The following is an 18275-nucleotide window of genomic DNA, read 5'->3' as shown; positions in this document are numbered from 1 at the left end:
GCTCACAAAACATTTGAACCATATTTAACAACTTTTATGAGAGTATTCATTGATGATTTTTGTGTTTTTGGTAGCAAAAGCGAGCACTTAAAACACCTCAGACTATGCTTTCAGAGATGCATAATGTTTGGCATGTCATTAAATCCTTTCAAGTTAGTGTTTGCAACCAAAAGGGGTGTGTTGTTAGGTCATATCCTGTCTGAAGAGGGTATGAGTATAGACCCTAGGAAGACTGCAGTTGTTCAAAAGGCTAATGCTCCACATGTCACATATCTGTTCTCCTCTTAAAACTCTCACAAAGAAAGGGATGAATTTTGTGTGGAGGGAAGATTAGGAGAGAGCTTTTAGTGTTTTGAAAAAGATGTTGATGGTGGCTCCAATTTTGCAACCTCCAGCATGGAATTTACCTTTCCAAATTTTTGTTGATGCATCTGATTTGGTTGTGGGAGTTGTTCTTATGCAAGATAAAGTGCCAGATTGGTACATACCAATTTATTCTGCAACAAGCAGGAGATTGAGTGCTGTTGAAAGGAACTATTTTGTCATTGAAAGAGAAGCACTTGGAATGGTCTTCTCGGTGCAAAAATTCAAACACTATTTATTGGGAAATCAGGTTGTTTTCCATGTGGATCATCAAGCATTGCTATTTTTGATTAACAAGCCCCAATTGACAGGTAGATTGGCTAGATGGATGCTGCTGTTGCAAGAGTTTGATTTTAAGGTTATTCACACCCTCAGAAAAGAGCATGCAATTGCCAATTATCTAAGTAGATTGAAAACTGATGAGTCTGAAAGCAAGAATTTATGATCAATTACTTGATGCTGAACTTTTTGAGGTTCGGGTGCTTGACTCTGATGCATATTATGACCAAATGTTGCATTTCCTAAAGTTAGAAATTATGCCTGCACATCTTTCAGCAATCAGAGAAGAAGGTTGGCATTAAAGAGTAGATTATTTTAGGCCATTTTGAACACACTGTATAGAAGGGGAGTTGATAATATATTGAGAAGGTGTGTTCCTGAATTCAAGCAACCAACAGTGTTGCATGAAGCTCATTTCGGATTATCAGGAGGTCATTTTTTAGGAGAGATTATAGGCAGGCCTTTGGTGGCCTACTATGTTGAAAGATGCTCATCAATATGCCAAAGAGTGTTTGCAATGTCTAAAGGATGGTCAACCACTTGACAAGGATAGGATGCAAGATCATCTTGTATTACCACTTGAGCCATTTTAGAAATGGGGAATTGACTTTGTCGGGGCCCATCAAACCAGCAGCTAAACGGATAGGTAATAGATACGTTTTGGTTTGAATTGATTATGCTACAAAGTGGGTAGAAGGTCAGGCATTAAAAGATAATAAAGTAGCAAATGTGGCCAAGTTTTTATACTCTAACATTATGAGTAGATTTGGTTGTCCTATTGAGCTGATTAGTGATTGGGGAAAGCATTTCTTGAATCAAGTGACTAGAGAATTGACTATCAAGCATATGATTCTGCACAAGAAATCTACTCCATATCACCCTCAAGCTAATGGTCGTTGAAAGTTCCAACAAGATTTTACTCCGCATCTTGAATAAAATTGTTGAGGATAATAGGGAAGATTGGGATACTAAACTTGATTTAGCATTGTGGGCTTTCAGGACAGCATACAAAGTTGCAACAGGGCTTACACCCTTCAGACTTGTCTATGGTTTAGAAGCTATGGATCCTTGCTGTTATACATAAGCTGGATCCTGAAGAGTCAGTGCAGCATAGACTAGAATAACTCCTAAAATTGGAGGAGGATAGGGTATTGGCTGCTTACATTTCAGGTGTCACACAACAGCGGAGACAGGCTTGGGTTAATAGACATATCAAAAAGAAATTGTTTGGAAGGAGATTGGGTTGTAGTTTATAACTCCAAGCTTGGAAAATTTCTTGTAAATTAAAACTCAGGTATGTAGGTCCCTTTGTGATTTTCACGGATATGGGTCATGGCACATTTTTTTAATGGGACTTGCAGGGAAAAGTTTTACACCCTGCAATGAATGGATTTAGGCTGAAGAGGCTAGTACAACCTTATTATTCAAATGTTCATGTAATTCTTTCAAGTGGGCCAAGAGAATCAGTTTGTGGCAAATATGTGTGTGAATGGTCTAAATCCCATGATATTGAAGTGACATTTGGCACAAAAGAAGGTGGACTAAGTGAAAATTTGGACTTTGGCATGCATATGGAAGAGACTATGCATTCTTTTGGGGCTTCCTCCCTTTCGCAATTCTTGACCTACAGCCATCGTTGCCATGATGCATACCCACCGCCGTTCTCTTCAGCTCGTAAGCTTTCAATGTCCAAGTGTGGCCAGCAGGAAGAAGATGACGATGAGCTATATGAGGGTCCTGATGATGATAAATCGACGCAACAGGGAGACGATGAGGTTATACCAATGAATGATGCATACCTTTTGAGCCCAAGTGCTGTAGGTACTCCCTTTGTGGATTCTAATTTGTATCTTAATGTTGAGGCAGAGGTGCATCGATTATGGTTGCAAAAGATAGGGTTGTATGAGTATGCCTGATTGCCATGGGATCAATGGGCCTCAAATGTACATGCTTCAATACAAATGGATATTTTAAGGTACTCCAATGGCAAGATTGCAAGTCGTGTCGAGTTGACTACTGCAATTGTGAGCTAGGTTTTTTCTCTTCCTATGAATGATAATCCGATTGCATATTGGTGTACTGAAGATCAAATGCATTATGCTTTTGGGGACCCTACTGGACCCAGGAATGTGTATGTGCTGAAACGTGTTGATGGGGTCTAGAAATTGCAGCTGCAATGGTTTATGGAGCGGTTTATGTTGTTCATTAAAACCGATAGCATTGTTAGAGACACCTATGGCATTCTGTATTATGCTGAAAATTTGGGGATGCCGAATTGGGAAGGCCTTATGTATGAGAGGCTAATGGTTGACATTAAGATCTCAAAAACCAAGAAGGTCTTTCAAAAATCTTGGATGGGCTGTTTTCTAGCAGGTCTGTATGAGTATGCGCGGGCATTATATCCCGAACTTACTACTAAATATTTGCTGAAGTTGGATGTTACATCTTTGATAGACGATGCAATGGAAACAGAGGTTAAAATTGATGCTTCTCATGATGGTAAAAATGTTCATAATGTTCATTATTTGTTTGATGGTGATCTTGAGAAACATGCTATTTATTGTGATTTTAGGCAAGTGGGTTATGATGAGGCATATGCCAAGCAGGTTGCTTCATTTTTTGTTAAGTAAGATAATAAGGATGCAGGTATTGAGAATGTATTTAATGTTGGCAAACAAGCTCATAATACTTCTAAAATGGAAGGGAATCTTTATGCAAAGAAAAAGCAAAAGATTGGCAGGATATGGCTTAGGAGTATGCCTATGTTAGATGGGAAAAAGCAAGATGTTTCTCTTGAATTTCAAAACCATTCTGGTAATGTACTTAGTGACCAACATGTGGTTGAAAATGAAGCAGATATACCTTCTATTTCAGTTCGTTCTCAGATACATGATGGTCATATTGATAGTCTCTCTGATGCTGTGGGGGTTATGCAGAAACTCGTGAATTATTTTCACGAATATGATAAGCAGAATGCTCAGACTACAGTTTGGGTTAGTGACTTGTAGGTTTAGTTGTCTATTCAACAAAAGACAATTGATGAGTTATCTCAGAAGTTGCAGCAAAAGCAGTTTGAGTATGAAACATTGCAATCTGAACTTGGGGGAAAATTGCAAAGATGCAAGTTATTGGATAGAAACAAGATATCTACTGCATTATTTGAGAAGTGGACTAATGAACTTAGAACTAAATGTTTGGATAAGATGCCAATTTTTATGGGAAAATATGTTGGACTTCAGGTTGATTATAAATTGCTCTTGGAAAGATTTTAGCCATTACAGGAGGTTGAAAAACAAATTTTGAACAATATAGAAGTTGAGGTAGATGCTTCGGTGATATTAAAATTTGAGTTTGAGGATAATAGGAATGCATTGCTAGATGATGTCAAAATTGCATGGCAAATGGTTGATGATAAGTTTGATGGAATGATTTCCAGACCTTATCATATGGTTCAAAATGTTTTTGTTTCAGCAGATTATGAGGATGTGGTACATGAGAGAGATGCCTTGAGTTTGAAAGTGGCAGATTTGGAGACTAAATGCATGGATGTGAATAATAAGTTGGAGAAGGCTTTGGATGCAAAAAGAAAAAGTGATGAGTATGTGGCTTCTTTGTTGCAGCACAAATTTTTAATCTCATGATGGTGATTCTGTTATTCAGGAAGTGATTCACACAATTCATCAGGATTTCATTGTCATGGATCATGATACTATTGAGGATCATGATGTTGATGCTATGGTATGTAAGATGTCTTCATGCACAAACATCATTCTCTATACTCATAGATCCTCTTTGTTGTTAGTTTGGTTCTACTTCTTGTTTTGTTTATGCCATGTTTTATGCATTCTACTAACTCTTAGAACTAATTATGCAACTGCATAAGAGGGCTATGAGTATCCTAGAGGGGCTCTACTCATGGTAGCTCAGTGTGGCTTGTTAAGGGGTGCAAGGCCTCTAGCAAGGCATAATTGTGTTCTTTGAGTAGTTCTTCATCATATCTAGTTTTCATGTTTTTAGTTAGATATATGCATGCTTGTGGGTTCTAGCCCAATCATCCACCAAGCTGTGCTAGGTGTTAGGACTTGAATTCCACCATATATTTAGCACCATTTTATACCTTAGAATTAGTGTGCATGTAGTCTTTTGGATCAGCATGTATGAAGCAACCTTTATCTTTCATATGATGTTTCACTTGAAAGTCAAGGCGCAGGTCTAAAATGTCAGGCAGTTGTATTTGAGTAGTTGTTGTATGATCAAGAATGAAATACGATGGGAGACAGTGCCCTGAGATAGCTGCTGATGTTTGATCCTATTGTTCTTTGGTTGTTCCCTAAGTATTAATGTTGTTCCCTTTCAAGTTATTCAACTAATGATTGCCATGGTGATAGTAAACATTGTAATATTTGATGGATAGCAGTTCTATGTTACTGAATATGATATGGGCTTCATGTTTGGATATATTTCCTGAATGTTATATGGTATCAATAGCTGCAAATTTATTCATGAAGTTTTCTTCAATACTGTGGTGTTTTTAGGCAGAATAATGTGTCTTGATTGTTATGGCATTCTAAGAAGCCATAACATGTAGTGGTATATTGTCATTATGGTTGGTTCTTCGAATGTAGTGCTATTTTCAATATTGAAAAGATTGCTAGCACAAATTTCACCTGTTGAAAGATTCATATATGGTAGGTACTTGTTCAAAAGAAGTAGGTTAGACCATTGAAAACCAAGAGTGCAAAGCCTTAAGACATGGATCACGATAATTGGGATGAGTTGGATGAGCTATGTAAATCTACCCTTATATTGTCATTGTCTAAACAAGTTTACTTTGATGTTGTTGCACTTGAGGATAATGTCTGGCAGTTATTGGAAAACATATGCAATTTTTATGACAAGCAAAGTTGTGCATCACATAATGTATTGGTTGAAATAGCTTATGAGCCTTCGCATGAAGGAAGGGATTCGTGTGTCCTTCCTTGCATTTAAATGAAATTTCTTCAATTTTCAACTAGTTGACTTCGTACTCAGGGGGTCCACTAGGGTTTACCGTATGGTACCATGTGAGTGTAAGGGAGGGGGGTTATTTAAGGGAAGAAATGTACATTTTATAAGGTAAGGTCCCATAAATAGGGGGTAGATAAGGGGTATTTTCATATATTTCTTGCACGCAGGTGACATCTCCTTATTACTACCAGTGAATCCCCCGTGACTTCGTAGGGCATTGAGTTCAAGGATAACCTATGTTGATTGTTGTTGCTTGTGACACTTCCCAAGTCATGGGACACTTTTCGTATAGCCATGTGTACTAATATACCTAAGGATGGCTTGCAACTCTAGGAAGTTGAGGGTCACAAAGGAGATAAATAGAAAGAATGTGGATGCAACTCATACCTCTCATGCATTGACTATTAGAGGTGGACATGATGGTAATAGCAGTAATGATTGCCATGGTAGAGACTCACAAAGGTCTCGGTCTCACATGCAATCTTGCACTAAGCCTTGTGGTCGCAAGTCTTCTCTTACATGCCATTATTGTGGAAACCAAAGTCATATTTGGTTGCAATGCCACAAGATGCGGATGATAAGTGTAAAGAGAAACGCAAAGGCAAAGTGCAAGAAAAGTTTGATGATCAGAGCATTGTTCCTAATGAGTCTAGTGTAAAGATTGAAGAGATAAATGTTGCAGCCTAAGTCAGATGATGAGTACATCTTAGCAACTTCCTCTCTTGATGCTTCTCAATTCATAGATGCTTCATCTACATTTTCTCAATGTTTGATTCGGAGGCTTCCTTTCATGTTATCATGCATAAGGATTATTTTAGTCCTATTGCAGCATGATATGTTTTGTTAGATTGGGAAATGACTTGGCATTACATATTATTGATATTACGGATGTATGACTACTGTTTCCCTTATGTAGTTCTTTACTTTGCATACTATACGTCATGTCCCAACTTTGACCAAAAGCCTTCTATCTGTTGGATAGTTGGATAATGCAGCCTATTATGTATCTTTTGTTGATTTTGCATGGAAGATTACATGTGAAAATCTTGTCTTTGCTTGAGATACCAAGCCTGGTAGCCTCTATCCTTTATTTGTATCTAGGTCTCTTGACCATATTTTGGCTATGGATGACATATCACATGTATCTTTATAGCAGCGTCAGCTTGGGCACACGTCTTTAAAGGAAATGAAAATGCTCACTTATTGCAGTATCTTTCACCTCTTGATTATTACAAATGTTTTGATTCTTGCAACCATTGTCTTTATGGTAGGCAGATACGTAGTTCTCATAAGAAGTTTGGCATTACGTACATGGGTGAGTCTTTGGCTCTTGTGCATTCTGATGTATGTGGTCCCATGCCCTATCAATCATTGGATAACATGAAGTACTTTGTTACATTCATTGATGAATATTTGCATAAGGTTTAGGCATATCCTATTAAGCAAAAATTGGATGTCTTATCTACCTTTTAACATTGGCTTGCTCTTGTTGAGAATCAATTTGGGTATAGACTGAAATGCCTAAAGTCTAACAATGGGGGTGAGTATGTTTCTAAAGCATTTGAACAGTTTTGTGATGAGAGGGATATTAAGCATCAATTGACCGCTTCGTATATCCACCCCAAAATAGTGTTGTTGAGTGCATGAACATAACCATTTAGGAAAGTGTTTGTAGTATGCTTAGTTAGGAAAAGTTAAAAGTAGCCTAAGCATGTAGATGAGGTATGTAAGGTGATCTTTTAGAAGGAGTCTTCTATTACCATACATTCAACTAGACGACCTGCATGCCCATGATCATGATGTTGGATAGGATGTATAGGTCCCACAATCCATCTACTAGAGATATGATCTGTTTGCATCCTCCATGGATTATGATATGGTGACATATTTTGGTGAGCCCCTTACTTATGAGGCGGCCATGCATAGAGGTGATAGCCACTCTTGGAAGAGGGCTATGCAGTTTGAGTTTGATTCACTGTAGAAAAACCATACATGGGATTTGGTTCCTTTGCCCAATGGGAAATATGCATCGCCATGCAAGTGGGTGTACAAGTTGAAGAGTATCCTTAGACACCCCAAGTCAACATATAAGGACAGATTGGTAGCTAAGGGTTTTAAGTAAGAGCATGGTGTTGACTATGATGAAGTTTTTTCTCTTGTTGTCAAAATGACTACCCTGTGAATGGGTTTGGCCTTGGTTGCATTGTTAGATTTGGATCTTTATCATATAGATATGAAAACATCTTTTTTTGCATGGGAACTTGCATGAGGAAATCTATATGTAGCAACCTAAGGGCTTTATTATGGAAAAGGGCAGGGAACACCTAGTATGTAAGTTGAAAAATAGCCTTTATGGCCTTAAGCATACACCTAGGGAATGGCACCATAAGTTTGATACTTTGATGCATTTGTAGGGATATACTCACACTGATATAGATCAGTGTCTTTACACAAAGAAGACTCACAATGGCAGCCTTATTATCTTTGTACTTTATATTAATGATATGTTGATTGTTGGGAGAGTTCATAATGAATTGGATGCTTTGAAGACTCAACTCAAGAAGAGCTTTGAGATGAAGGACATGGGACAAGCCTCACATATTCTTGGCATGTGCATCATACATATAAGATCGCTGTAAGGGGCTCCTTTACTTGTCACAACATGCATATATAGAGAAGGTGCTTGAGTGATTCCATATGTAGGATGTTAATCCTATTGGTTGTCCTTTACCTTTCCGTGTGAAGGTGAGTCAAGTTGATCGTCCCTAGTCAGATAAGCAAAAGATTGAGATGGCCAAGATCCCTTATGCATTTGTAGTGGATAGTTTGATATATGCCATGATAGCCACTTGCACTAACATAGCATTTGTAGTGGAAGTTGTGGCATGCTATATGGCTATACCTAGCCAATGACATTGGGACACTGTGAAGGGTATCATGTGGTACCTAAACCGCATTGTAGACTTGTGCGCCTGCTATGGTGGCCGATATACTATAGTCATGGATTACATTGACTCCGACTATGTAGGACATGTAGATAGTAGGAAGTCCATATTTGGGTATGCTTTCACCTTTGGTGGAGGTGCTGTTTCTTGGATATCTGGGGTGTAGAAATGCATGGCCTTATCTATTACTAAGATCGGGTATGTTGTAGCCACCACTGAGGCTTACAAGGAGGGCCTAGAGTTAGGACATCTAGTAGCAGAGACCTTGGTATTATTGTTACTTCTACACTTCATTCAAATTCTATGAGTGTTATTAAATTGACCAAGAATTTGGTCTTCCATGTGAAGACAAAGCACGTTGAAATGCACTATCACTTCATTAGGGAGGTGGTAGAGGACACGTCTATTGAACTATATATCAATGTGTCCGGTTTGAGTATATTAGGACTTTGTCATCTTGTAGAGTTGGTGCAATCTAATCGCACATGGCGACTACAACCAGGACTTAGACCCAATTACAAATATCTCAATTAATGAGAATCCTACAAATTTGCTCATTAAAAGTCTCTCAATGGAACATTTTGCCTTCCTTAAGAGATGATGGGCGTAAGATGAGATGACATCTATTTCTCATTATATTGTACTTTGTCATTTTTTTCTTATTATTTTCTCACTAGAAGTACATTTGCCTTTAAGTGGGAGGTTGTTAGGGGTAATGGCAAATATACCTATGCTACCTTGTATTTAATATACCCACCATGACCACACACTTGTACACTATAGGTGGCGGTTACCCATCATTGTCACTTTATTCTTTATTCTTTCAATGACTATTGAATAAGGGAAGGCCGGTTACACATTGTGACTATTAGAGTTTCCATATACAATGTCTCTCTTTCTCACTCTCACACTCTATCTACTATAACTCTTGCTTTTGCTTGTGTGCTTCCACTCGAGCCCTATCTTTTACAGAGCCAAAGTCAAATTAAAGGTTCTAACAATACTTTTGAACATCAATAGCTTTACTATTTATTCTCTCTTAAAAGCACATTGGCCTTTACATGGGAGGTTGTTGGGGTAAAGCCCAATGCCTAAAGGCTTGTAGGCACCCCTTGTATATGTACACGTTATACATTCATATATAAGTGAAGATAATGAAGAATAAGGATATCTGAGTATCCATAAAAACTTCTTGTGCGCACTTGCTTTCTCTCTCTAAACCTCTTGCTCTCACAAGCTTATGAATCTAGAGGCCATCACTTCATCTTATCTGCATTCTCCTTCAACTACTGGCTTAACACTTTCTACTTGACCTAGCCACATTTTTGGTGAGGGAGATTGGTAGGCAGACCTGTAAGTGGCAATCTTTGCTAGGTCATTAGAGACATATGGTGGTAAGATAGCATAGGTAGTGGTGGCTTGGAGTGTAAGCACTTAGATTGCCAATGGCACATTGACGCTAGTTAAGAAACTTTTGTTAGATTGGTAAGACTTATACGACCGAGAAAACTTAAGCTAGAGTAGTAAGACTTACAAGACTTAACGAACTTTTGTTAGATTGGTAAGACTTACAAGACCTAGAAAACTTAAGTTAGAGTAGTAAGACTTACAAGACTTAACGATATTACGAGGGGCGTGACTTGTGAGAGCTTGCCTTTGTTCATATTGTCTGATTGCTCCGTCCTCGTTCTTTCTTCCCTCGGCAGAATTAGGGTTTGGCTGCTCCATCGCAGCTCCTGAAGCGAAGCAGCCATGGTGAGTCCTCTTCCGTCCTTGCCTTGCCTTTGAACCACTTCTCCGCTGCCCGATCACAACCTGACTGACTGCCATGGCTGTTTTTTTTTCTCCTCCTGTCTTTTGGCCAGCCAAAGCAAATCAGCGAAATCAAGGATTTCTTACTGACTGCCCGTCGTAAGGACGCTCGCTCCATCAAGATCAAGCGCCGGAAGGATGTGGTCAAGTTCAAAGTGAGGTGCAAGAAGTACCTGTACACACTCTGTGTGTTTGATACGGAGAAGGCCGACAAGCTGAAGCAATCTCTTCCTCCAGGTTAGGCTTTCTTTCTTGCAGCTCTTCAATGGAGGGTAAAATCAGGTCTAGACATGTCTATCCATGCGTTACGGAACGAAAACGATCCTTTTTCGGCAGCAGTGATCGGCACAGTCACCTTACGGTTTCTCGATTTAGGGTAGACAGATATGCCCTCAAACACCGTTTATCTATCCTTCAAACAGTCACCCGGCGGTTGCTTGGTCGAGGGTAACCCTGCGTGTCATTTGTTTTTGAAAGAAAATTATCTGCAGGCATTAAAAACAAAAGAAGGAAATCAGACCGCAACAATCAGACGGCAAATTGGGATAATGCGTAGAGTTCAATGTGTTGTAGTTGGGCTTTTTGGTTACTGACCGCAAACTGCTTAGGGGAATTTGAGTGTCATGCATATAATTGGACCGTTTCTTTTGGCAAGTAGGGCTCGTTATCTTGGCTGGCAGTCTTATCTGTTGTCATCTCAATTTCTGGACGGCCTAGAGATATTTGTGTTTAGTGCCATTATTAAACGATGGTATGATAGACCAGATAGCCTTATTTTTCTCCATACTGTCATTTAAAAATGAGCAGTTCTTTAGCTAGGGGGCTTTCTCCACATACATCGTATAATGCAAGGCTCTATAAGTCTGCAAAGCAATACAAGGCTTGTAACTGGATTGCTCTGTATACGGCAGCCTGAAATAAGTTATTGCAATCGGGAATGTCAAGTGGTATCGCAAGTAAGCTTCAAATGACATGCAGAGTGTTTTGCATCACCCGAAGTGATATTGCTCTATTGCTGATGGACAGATCATGTGATAAATTTACTACAAAAAATTCTTTTCTTGTGCTTTAATGAGAAGTTTTTCTTTACTTGAGGCTTTCCTTGCCTAAGCTTACACTGCAATCTACTGGTTGTGCAGGCTTGATTGTTCAAGATGTGTAAAGGCCTGGGAAAACATTTTAGACCAGGAATAATCCTGGACAAACCGCTTGTCATGGGTGTCATTCTTCTAAAGAAATAGGATCAGGATGTTGAGGTTTACTATTAATCCAGTTGCTTTCTTACTGGCATGTTCACATGCTGAGTCATTCAAAATTTTCTCATGTATTATTGATCCAGCTGGTTTCTTACTGGCATTTTCACGTGCTGAGTCTTTTAAAATTTCCTTGTCTCAGCATTTTTTTTGTAGACAATGACTCCATGAAGGTGTTTTAATCAAGCTTATGCCTGAGGAAATTTTTAGTGGAATGGGAACATTGTTTTCATGGTTTATGTTGGTTGCTGGCATGTATACACTAAGAGCACTCTGATAAGTATATATATTAAAGAACTAAGCTTCTGTGGTTTTCAGCTTGGATAAACAGTGGTGAGATCTAAGGCTCGTCTCGTTTTCCATTATGGTGGTTTGTAAACATGTAATGAGATGTAAGGCTTGTCTATTACTTGTGCTGTGAATTTTTAAAGTTCTTCAAAATTTTGGATTTGAATATATTTGCATTACAAGGAATCTGATTGTTGTCAGGTCATTAATAGGATGCTTGTGCACACTGTGTGTGTGTACCCTGTCCACTTCTTGCTTTCAGTGCTGCCTTATGTTTTAAGCTTTATATGCATAACCCTCCATTTTCTATCCCCACCCCGTAATCATTTTGCTGCAATGCAGAGTACTTTCCTGTTGCCCATTAAAGCAGTTCAGGGGTTCTCCGTGCTCCCTCCCCCCCCCCCCTCCCCCCCCCTCCTTTTAAGTATATCTGCAACATTTGCATTACCTCAAGCTTGTTTCTTCATAGAGGCTACCCATTCTTACTGGAACTGGTGTTTGGGCCTTAACTCCCTGAATCATGAAGACCCTCAACCAGCTCCAGTGAATTCAAGGGCACTGACACTGCTATTGGCAATACTGGTTACATGGAAGCTAAGTTTCTTGACTGCTTGGATAGCCCTTTAACCCAGTTATAATCCATCTGTAGGTTGCCGCTCCTTATCCCAATCTGTAAACACGCACAACACTCTGAGTCACCTCATTTTAAGACTCATTAATGGTGGGAAGAAATCTAAATCTTGAGGATTTGTAGGTATTGGGCAGAAAGTTGGGTTGGCTTCAGTTTGGCAGGAAATCACCTGTTGATGCATTGAGAAAGGCACACGATTGTGAGTCCATTGCAATTTGCAAGGTGAAATCTGATTGCACAATCTTTGTAGAGGTTCCTAGCAGGAAATCACCTATTGATGCATTGAGAAAGGCATATGCTTGTGAGTCCATTGCAAGGTGAAATCTGATTGCACATCTCAATGGCATATGCTTGTGAGTCCATTGCAACTTGCAAGGTGAAATCTGATTGCACAATCTTTGTAGAGGTTCCTAGCAGGAAATCACCTGTTGATGCATTGAGAAAGGCACACGATTGTGAGTCCATTGCAACTTGCAAGGTGAAATCTGATTGCATAATCTTTGTAGAGCTTCCTAGCAGGAAATCACCTATTGATGCATTGAAAAAGGCATATGCTTGTGAGTCCATTGCAAGGTGAAATCTGATTGCACATCTCAATGGCATATGCTTGTGAGTCCATTGCAAGGTGAAATCTGACTGCACAATCTTTGTAGGGTGTAGGAACTTCTCAAACACACCCCCTCGGTGATAAACCTGCACTCGTTACGCACTCAACATGGCACAGAAAGGTAACACGATATGAGCTCAAGGTATACTCTTATATTATTCAATCCAAAAGCGGGACAACATACACACATCTCAGGACTACACCCTCGTGACGCCGCACATAAGAGGGTTCACCAGTGGGCATAGGGAATCACATGTAGTGTGGAAACAAGGCAGGGCTTTGAGTCACTACTACTCCCTATATAGGTGCAATCGGTAGCAACGGCATGGTATAGCTACAAAGCCCTTACACTCACCCTCGTTTATTGGATTGCTGACCTCAGCAATCTAAGGGTAGCGTTTGTTATTTGACTCATCCGGGGTCTTAACGCAACTTTTCCTAGCAAGCTGGTCAGTGTCTGCCGGTCTAAAGGGACCGCGGGGTCTTAACACAGTCTATACTATCAGACTGGCCAGTGTCTGCCGCACTAATACATTGGGGCTTTTTCTTTTTGATGGAGTTACTTGAGATGATTGCTACCATGTGAGTCCACCCTCGACTCGATTACATTTGAGGAGTGGAGGCACATTTGAGGTCTATGATTGAGAGCCGCATTATTTTTTGGAGTGTTGGGGCGGCTCAAGGGTCGGTAGGAGCAGGGGGGTTCTCCTCGAGCCAAAGGGCGAAGGCATCCTTTCCGCGTTCACGGGCCTCCGCTTCTGAGATCCAAGTGGCCTCCTTGAGTGGACGCCCGCGCCACTTGGTGAGGTATTCGGGGAAGCCTCTTTGTTCCCGGCGTCGGAGGAATGCTTCTACTTCGAAGGGACCATTGGAATGGAGCATTGGTACGCGCCATCCCCATTGGTTGTTGGGATAGATCTTGCGCAGAAGATGAGCATAAAATGCATTATGAACAAAAACACTGTCTGGCAGGTCCAGCTTGTAAGTGACTTCATTCAGCACTTGAGTGATTCGGTAGGGTCCATAGTAGCAGTGATTGAACTTTGGGGTCATGTTTTTGGGAAGTGACATTCTTAGAGCTCACTACGACCATGTCTCCTTTGGCGAATAGTACAGCCTTTCTCTTCTTGTTTGCTTGCTCTGTCATTGTTATCTTGCTCCGCTCGAGACTTTGCTTAGCTGTTGCATTGCGATCTCTCCATTTCTTCAAGAATTCTTATGCATCTTGATCCTTCGCTTTGGCCGCTCCGAATGCTAAGGCCAGTGGTGTAATGACTTCTTTTCCTGTGGCTAACTCAAAGGGGGTGTACCCTGTAGCCGAGTGGATGGAGCTATTATAGTGAAATTCCAAGACATCAAGGTACAAGGCCCAATCTTTCTGATCCACTCTAGCATAGCTGTGGAGGTAATCTTCGATGCCTTGGTTGACTCGTTCTGTTTGTCCATCTGTCTCTGGGTGGAAGGATGATGAGAATCTCAGTTGGGTTTCCAGAGTCTTGAAGAGTTCCTTCCACATGTCGCTCATGAATCTTCCATCTCTATCTGATACAATGGCTAGTGGTAAGCCATGCAATTTGAATACATGTGTAAAGAAGAGGCGTGCTACCTCCTTGGCATTCAGTGGTGGTTTGGCCGGGATGAAGTGGGCCTGTTTGGAAAAATAGTCCACCACTACAAAGATGATTGTGTACCCATGGGGCTCCGGTAGTTCCACAATGAAGTCCATGCTGATGACATCCCATGGGCGGTTAGGTACTGGTAATGGTTGTAGTAGTCCGGCTGGTCTTGATCTGGATGCTTTGACCATTTGGCAAGTGGGGCAAGTTTTGATGTAGTCTATCACTTCTTCCTTCATGTTCGGCCAAAAGAATTGCTTCCTAAGGGCCTCCAAGGTTTTGCTTTGCCCTTTGTGGCCTCCAATCTTGCCGTCATGTATTTCATGTAGGATGAGTTTCTTTAATTCCACATTGTTGGGGATATACAATCTTTTGCCTAAAAATAGAATACCCTCTTCTAAAGTGTACATTCCATGGGGGGTCTTCTCTGCTTCCACATCTTTGATTATCTTGTGCATGTCTTGATCTTGTTCCAGGGCCTCTTTGACAAGTTCTATGAAGTTGCTGCTGACAACACTGACAGCTTTCAGGTCAGCTTTCTGGCTCAAGGCATCTGCTATTTTGTTAGTAGAGCCGGGCTTGTGCTTAATTTCCAGGTCAAATTCGGCTAGGAAGTCTAGCCAGTGGGCTTGCTTTGCTGATAACTTGGGTTGGGATTGGAAGTATTTGAGGGAGATATTGTCGATGAAGACTATTGTATGCTTGTCCTGAACATAGTGCTTCCATTTTCTAAGGCAGTGGATGACTGCCAACATTTCCTTCTCATGTGTGCTCCACCTTGTTTTAGCATCAGTAAATTTCTTTGACTCATACGCAATGGGGTGCCCCTCTTGGACCAGTACACCCCCTATGCCATAGTCAGATGCATCTGTAGAGATATCAAAGGGTTTGGTGAAGTTCGGCACCCTTAGGACGGGAGTTTGGCTCATGCACTTCTTCATCTGCTCAAAGGCTTCTTGTTGCGCGTTCCCCCATGTAAACGAGTGGTCTTCTTTGGTGAGGTGGGAGAGGGGGGCAGTGCTGAGGCTGTAATCTTTGATGAATCTTCGACAAAATACTGTGAATCCTAGGAACTCCCGTACTTCTCTTACAGTTTTCAGTACAGACCATTTTTGGACAGCTTCCACTTTCTTAGGGTCCACTTTGATTCCATCTGCTCCTACAATAAAGCCTAGGAACTCCAATTCTTTCATTGCGAATTCACATTTTTTCGGCTTGGCGTATAACTGATGTTGCCGCAGTTTCTCAAAAACTTGGCGTAAGTGTTGCTTGTGCTCTTCTAAGGTCTTGCTGTAGACTAGGAGGTCATCTATGTAGATAATGACAAAGATATCTATCTCCGGTTTAAAAATTCCATCCATGAGGCCACAAAATGTGCCTGGCCCATTGCTTAGGCCGAACCCTAATACTAACCACTCAAAACTACCATATTGGGTGCGGAAGGCTGTCTTTGGGATATCTTCTTCGGTTATGCGGATTTGGTGGTATCCTGATCTAAGGTCAATCCGACTGAAATGTTTGGCCCCATGCAGTCTATCTAAGAGGTCTTCCACTAGGGGCATAGGGTATTTGTTCTTTACGGTGATTTTGTTAAGAGACCCTATAATCCACATAGAGTCTAAGTCCCCCATCCTTCTTCTTTACAGACAACACTGGAGCACCAAAGGGGGATTTGCTAGGGCGGATGAATCCTTGTTCTTCTAGTTCATGTAGTTGCTTCTTCAATTCCATGAGCTCAGTGTGGTTCATGCGATAGGGAGCTCGGGCCGGTGGAGAAGACCCTGGAATCAACTCAATCTTGTGATCCACATCTCGTCTGGGTGGTAGACCCTTGGGTAGTTCGGCTGGCATTACATCTTTGAATTCTTCAAGTATTTCTGCCACTTCTGTGTTCCTCTTCTGTTGTTTGGGTTTCTTGCCATCTTCTTCTTCAATTGGTCGAATCATACACAGATAGACCATATCTCCTTGTTTGACTGATTTCTCGACTTGCTTTGCACTGCATGTCATGATACGTGGCCTGATGACGGTCCCTTGGACCGGTGCTCTTTGGGTCTGACCCTTTGGTTGGTTTGCAGCTGGTTTTACTGTTTGGCATGATACTCCTGGCTTGTTCTCCTTCATTTGCACCTTGATTGGGGTCCTACCAAGTAGCTGCATTCTTTCGCATGGTACTCTGCCGCCCTCTCCTTGCATATCTAGCATCATTTCATTCACACCCTTACCAAACATTGCAATGACGTACTTGTCATAGAATTCTAAGCCTAATATCACTTCAAAATCATCCATGGGGATTACTAAGAAGTTGAGTTTTGCTTTCCACTTGTCGGCTTCCACTTGGACTGCAAAGACTTGTTTTACTTCTTTGGCCTCTCCTTGTGCGAATGTTACTGTTAATCCTTCTGGGGCTTTGGATAGTTTCAATCCATGCTTTGCTGCACACTGCGGTGTCATGAAGTTGTGGGTTGCTCCTGTGTCCACCATGATAGGTTGGCTTCCTTCGCCCACTCGACCTTTGATGTATAGATGGTGGACTGCCGCTACTCTTGCTGCCATGCATTGGGGTCGGGCACTAACTGACCCTACCCTTGGGTGGTCCATGCTCTCTTCACTCCCATTTGGAATTTCCTGGATACGCGGTGGTTGTGGTTCTTCTCCTCCATATGCACGGATCCACTCGATGAAGCTGTGTCTTCTATTGGGCATCTGTTTTGGTAGTGTGGACCCCCGCATTTGAAACATCTGATGCCGGTGGAAGGGCCTGGGGGTCTCCACCATGATGTCTTTGATCCTGCGGGCCCATATGATGTGCTAGGGGTTGGCCTGTAGTGATTGTTTCCCCATCTCCCTGTTGCTCCTCTTGGTACTAATGCGGTTTGGGATACGGCTGAGGTGTTATTGGTGTTTTGACTCCTTGTATCTGTGAATGCCCCTCTAGGAGCATTGGGCCTCTGGTTCCAGGAGTTGCTGTTGTTGAAGGTGTTGTTGAAGTTGTTGTTAAACCTGTTTTGATTCCCTTGTGTTGTTCTTCTGCCTTCCAGGTCCACCAGTCGTTCGGCCATTCTCATGGCTTTTGCTAAGCTTGTTGGCTCCTGTCTCTCCACATCTCTCCTAGCCCATTCTTGCATTCCAAACAAAAATCCATGTAGCTTAGTGTCGGTATCCATGTTTGGTAGTTGCAGCATGATTTGCCTATATTTGTTGACATACTCTTTCATCTTTCCCTGTGCTTGCTTGAGGTTCCTCCATTCATCTCTCACTTTGAATTTCTCCAGCTTTGGAATAAAGTAGTCCTTCAGTTCTTCCTGGAGTTCTTCCCACGAACAGATTGTGTGGCCATGCTCCTGTTCTAACAGGTACCAACTGGCAGCGTCCTCCTCCAAGTAAATGGCTGCCACTTCCGCCTTCCTGTCTTCGGTGATTCTTGAATATTTTAAGTACCTATCCACCTCTGCGATCCATTTCTTCAAAACC

At 41.2% G+C, this 18275-nt stretch overlaps 1 protein-coding gene across 1 annotated transcript; it reads left to right on the top strand.

Moving 5' to 3' along the window:
- Positions 1 to 10204: 10204 nt before the first annotated feature.
- LOC148042082 (large ribosomal subunit protein eL38z/eL38y-like) lies at positions 10205 to 11896 on the top strand. The gene is made up of 3 exons (XM_087685346.1): positions 10205 to 10349; positions 10460 to 10643; positions 11546 to 11896. Exons 1-3 carry the CDS (start codon positions 10347 to 10349, stop codon positions 11566 to 11568), a joined length of 210 nt encoding a protein of 69 aa, XP_087541472.1. The 5' UTR covers positions 10205 to 10346; the 3' UTR covers positions 11569 to 11896.
- The last annotated feature ends 6379 nt before the right edge of the window (positions 11897 to 18275 follow it).

This window comes from Lygodium microphyllum, chromosome 1 (genome assembly GCF_053477565.2).
Source record: "Lygodium microphyllum isolate KBCC chromosome 1, Lygodium_microphyllum_v1.1.10, whole genome shotgun sequence".
In the NCBI taxonomy this organism is placed as follows: domain Eukaryota; kingdom Viridiplantae; phylum Streptophyta; class Polypodiopsida; order Schizaeales; family Lygodiaceae; genus Lygodium; species Lygodium microphyllum.
Note: the sequence above shows the minus strand (reverse complement) of the source record. Positions and strands in the feature narration are given on the sequence as shown.

Coding starts and splice junctions, on each gene's coding strand:
- LOC148042082 (XM_087685346.1), top strand. Junction 10,644..11,545: donor GAAGCAATCTCTTCCTCCAG/GTTAGGCTTTCT, acceptor CTGGTTGTGCAG/GCTTGATTGTTCAAGATGTG.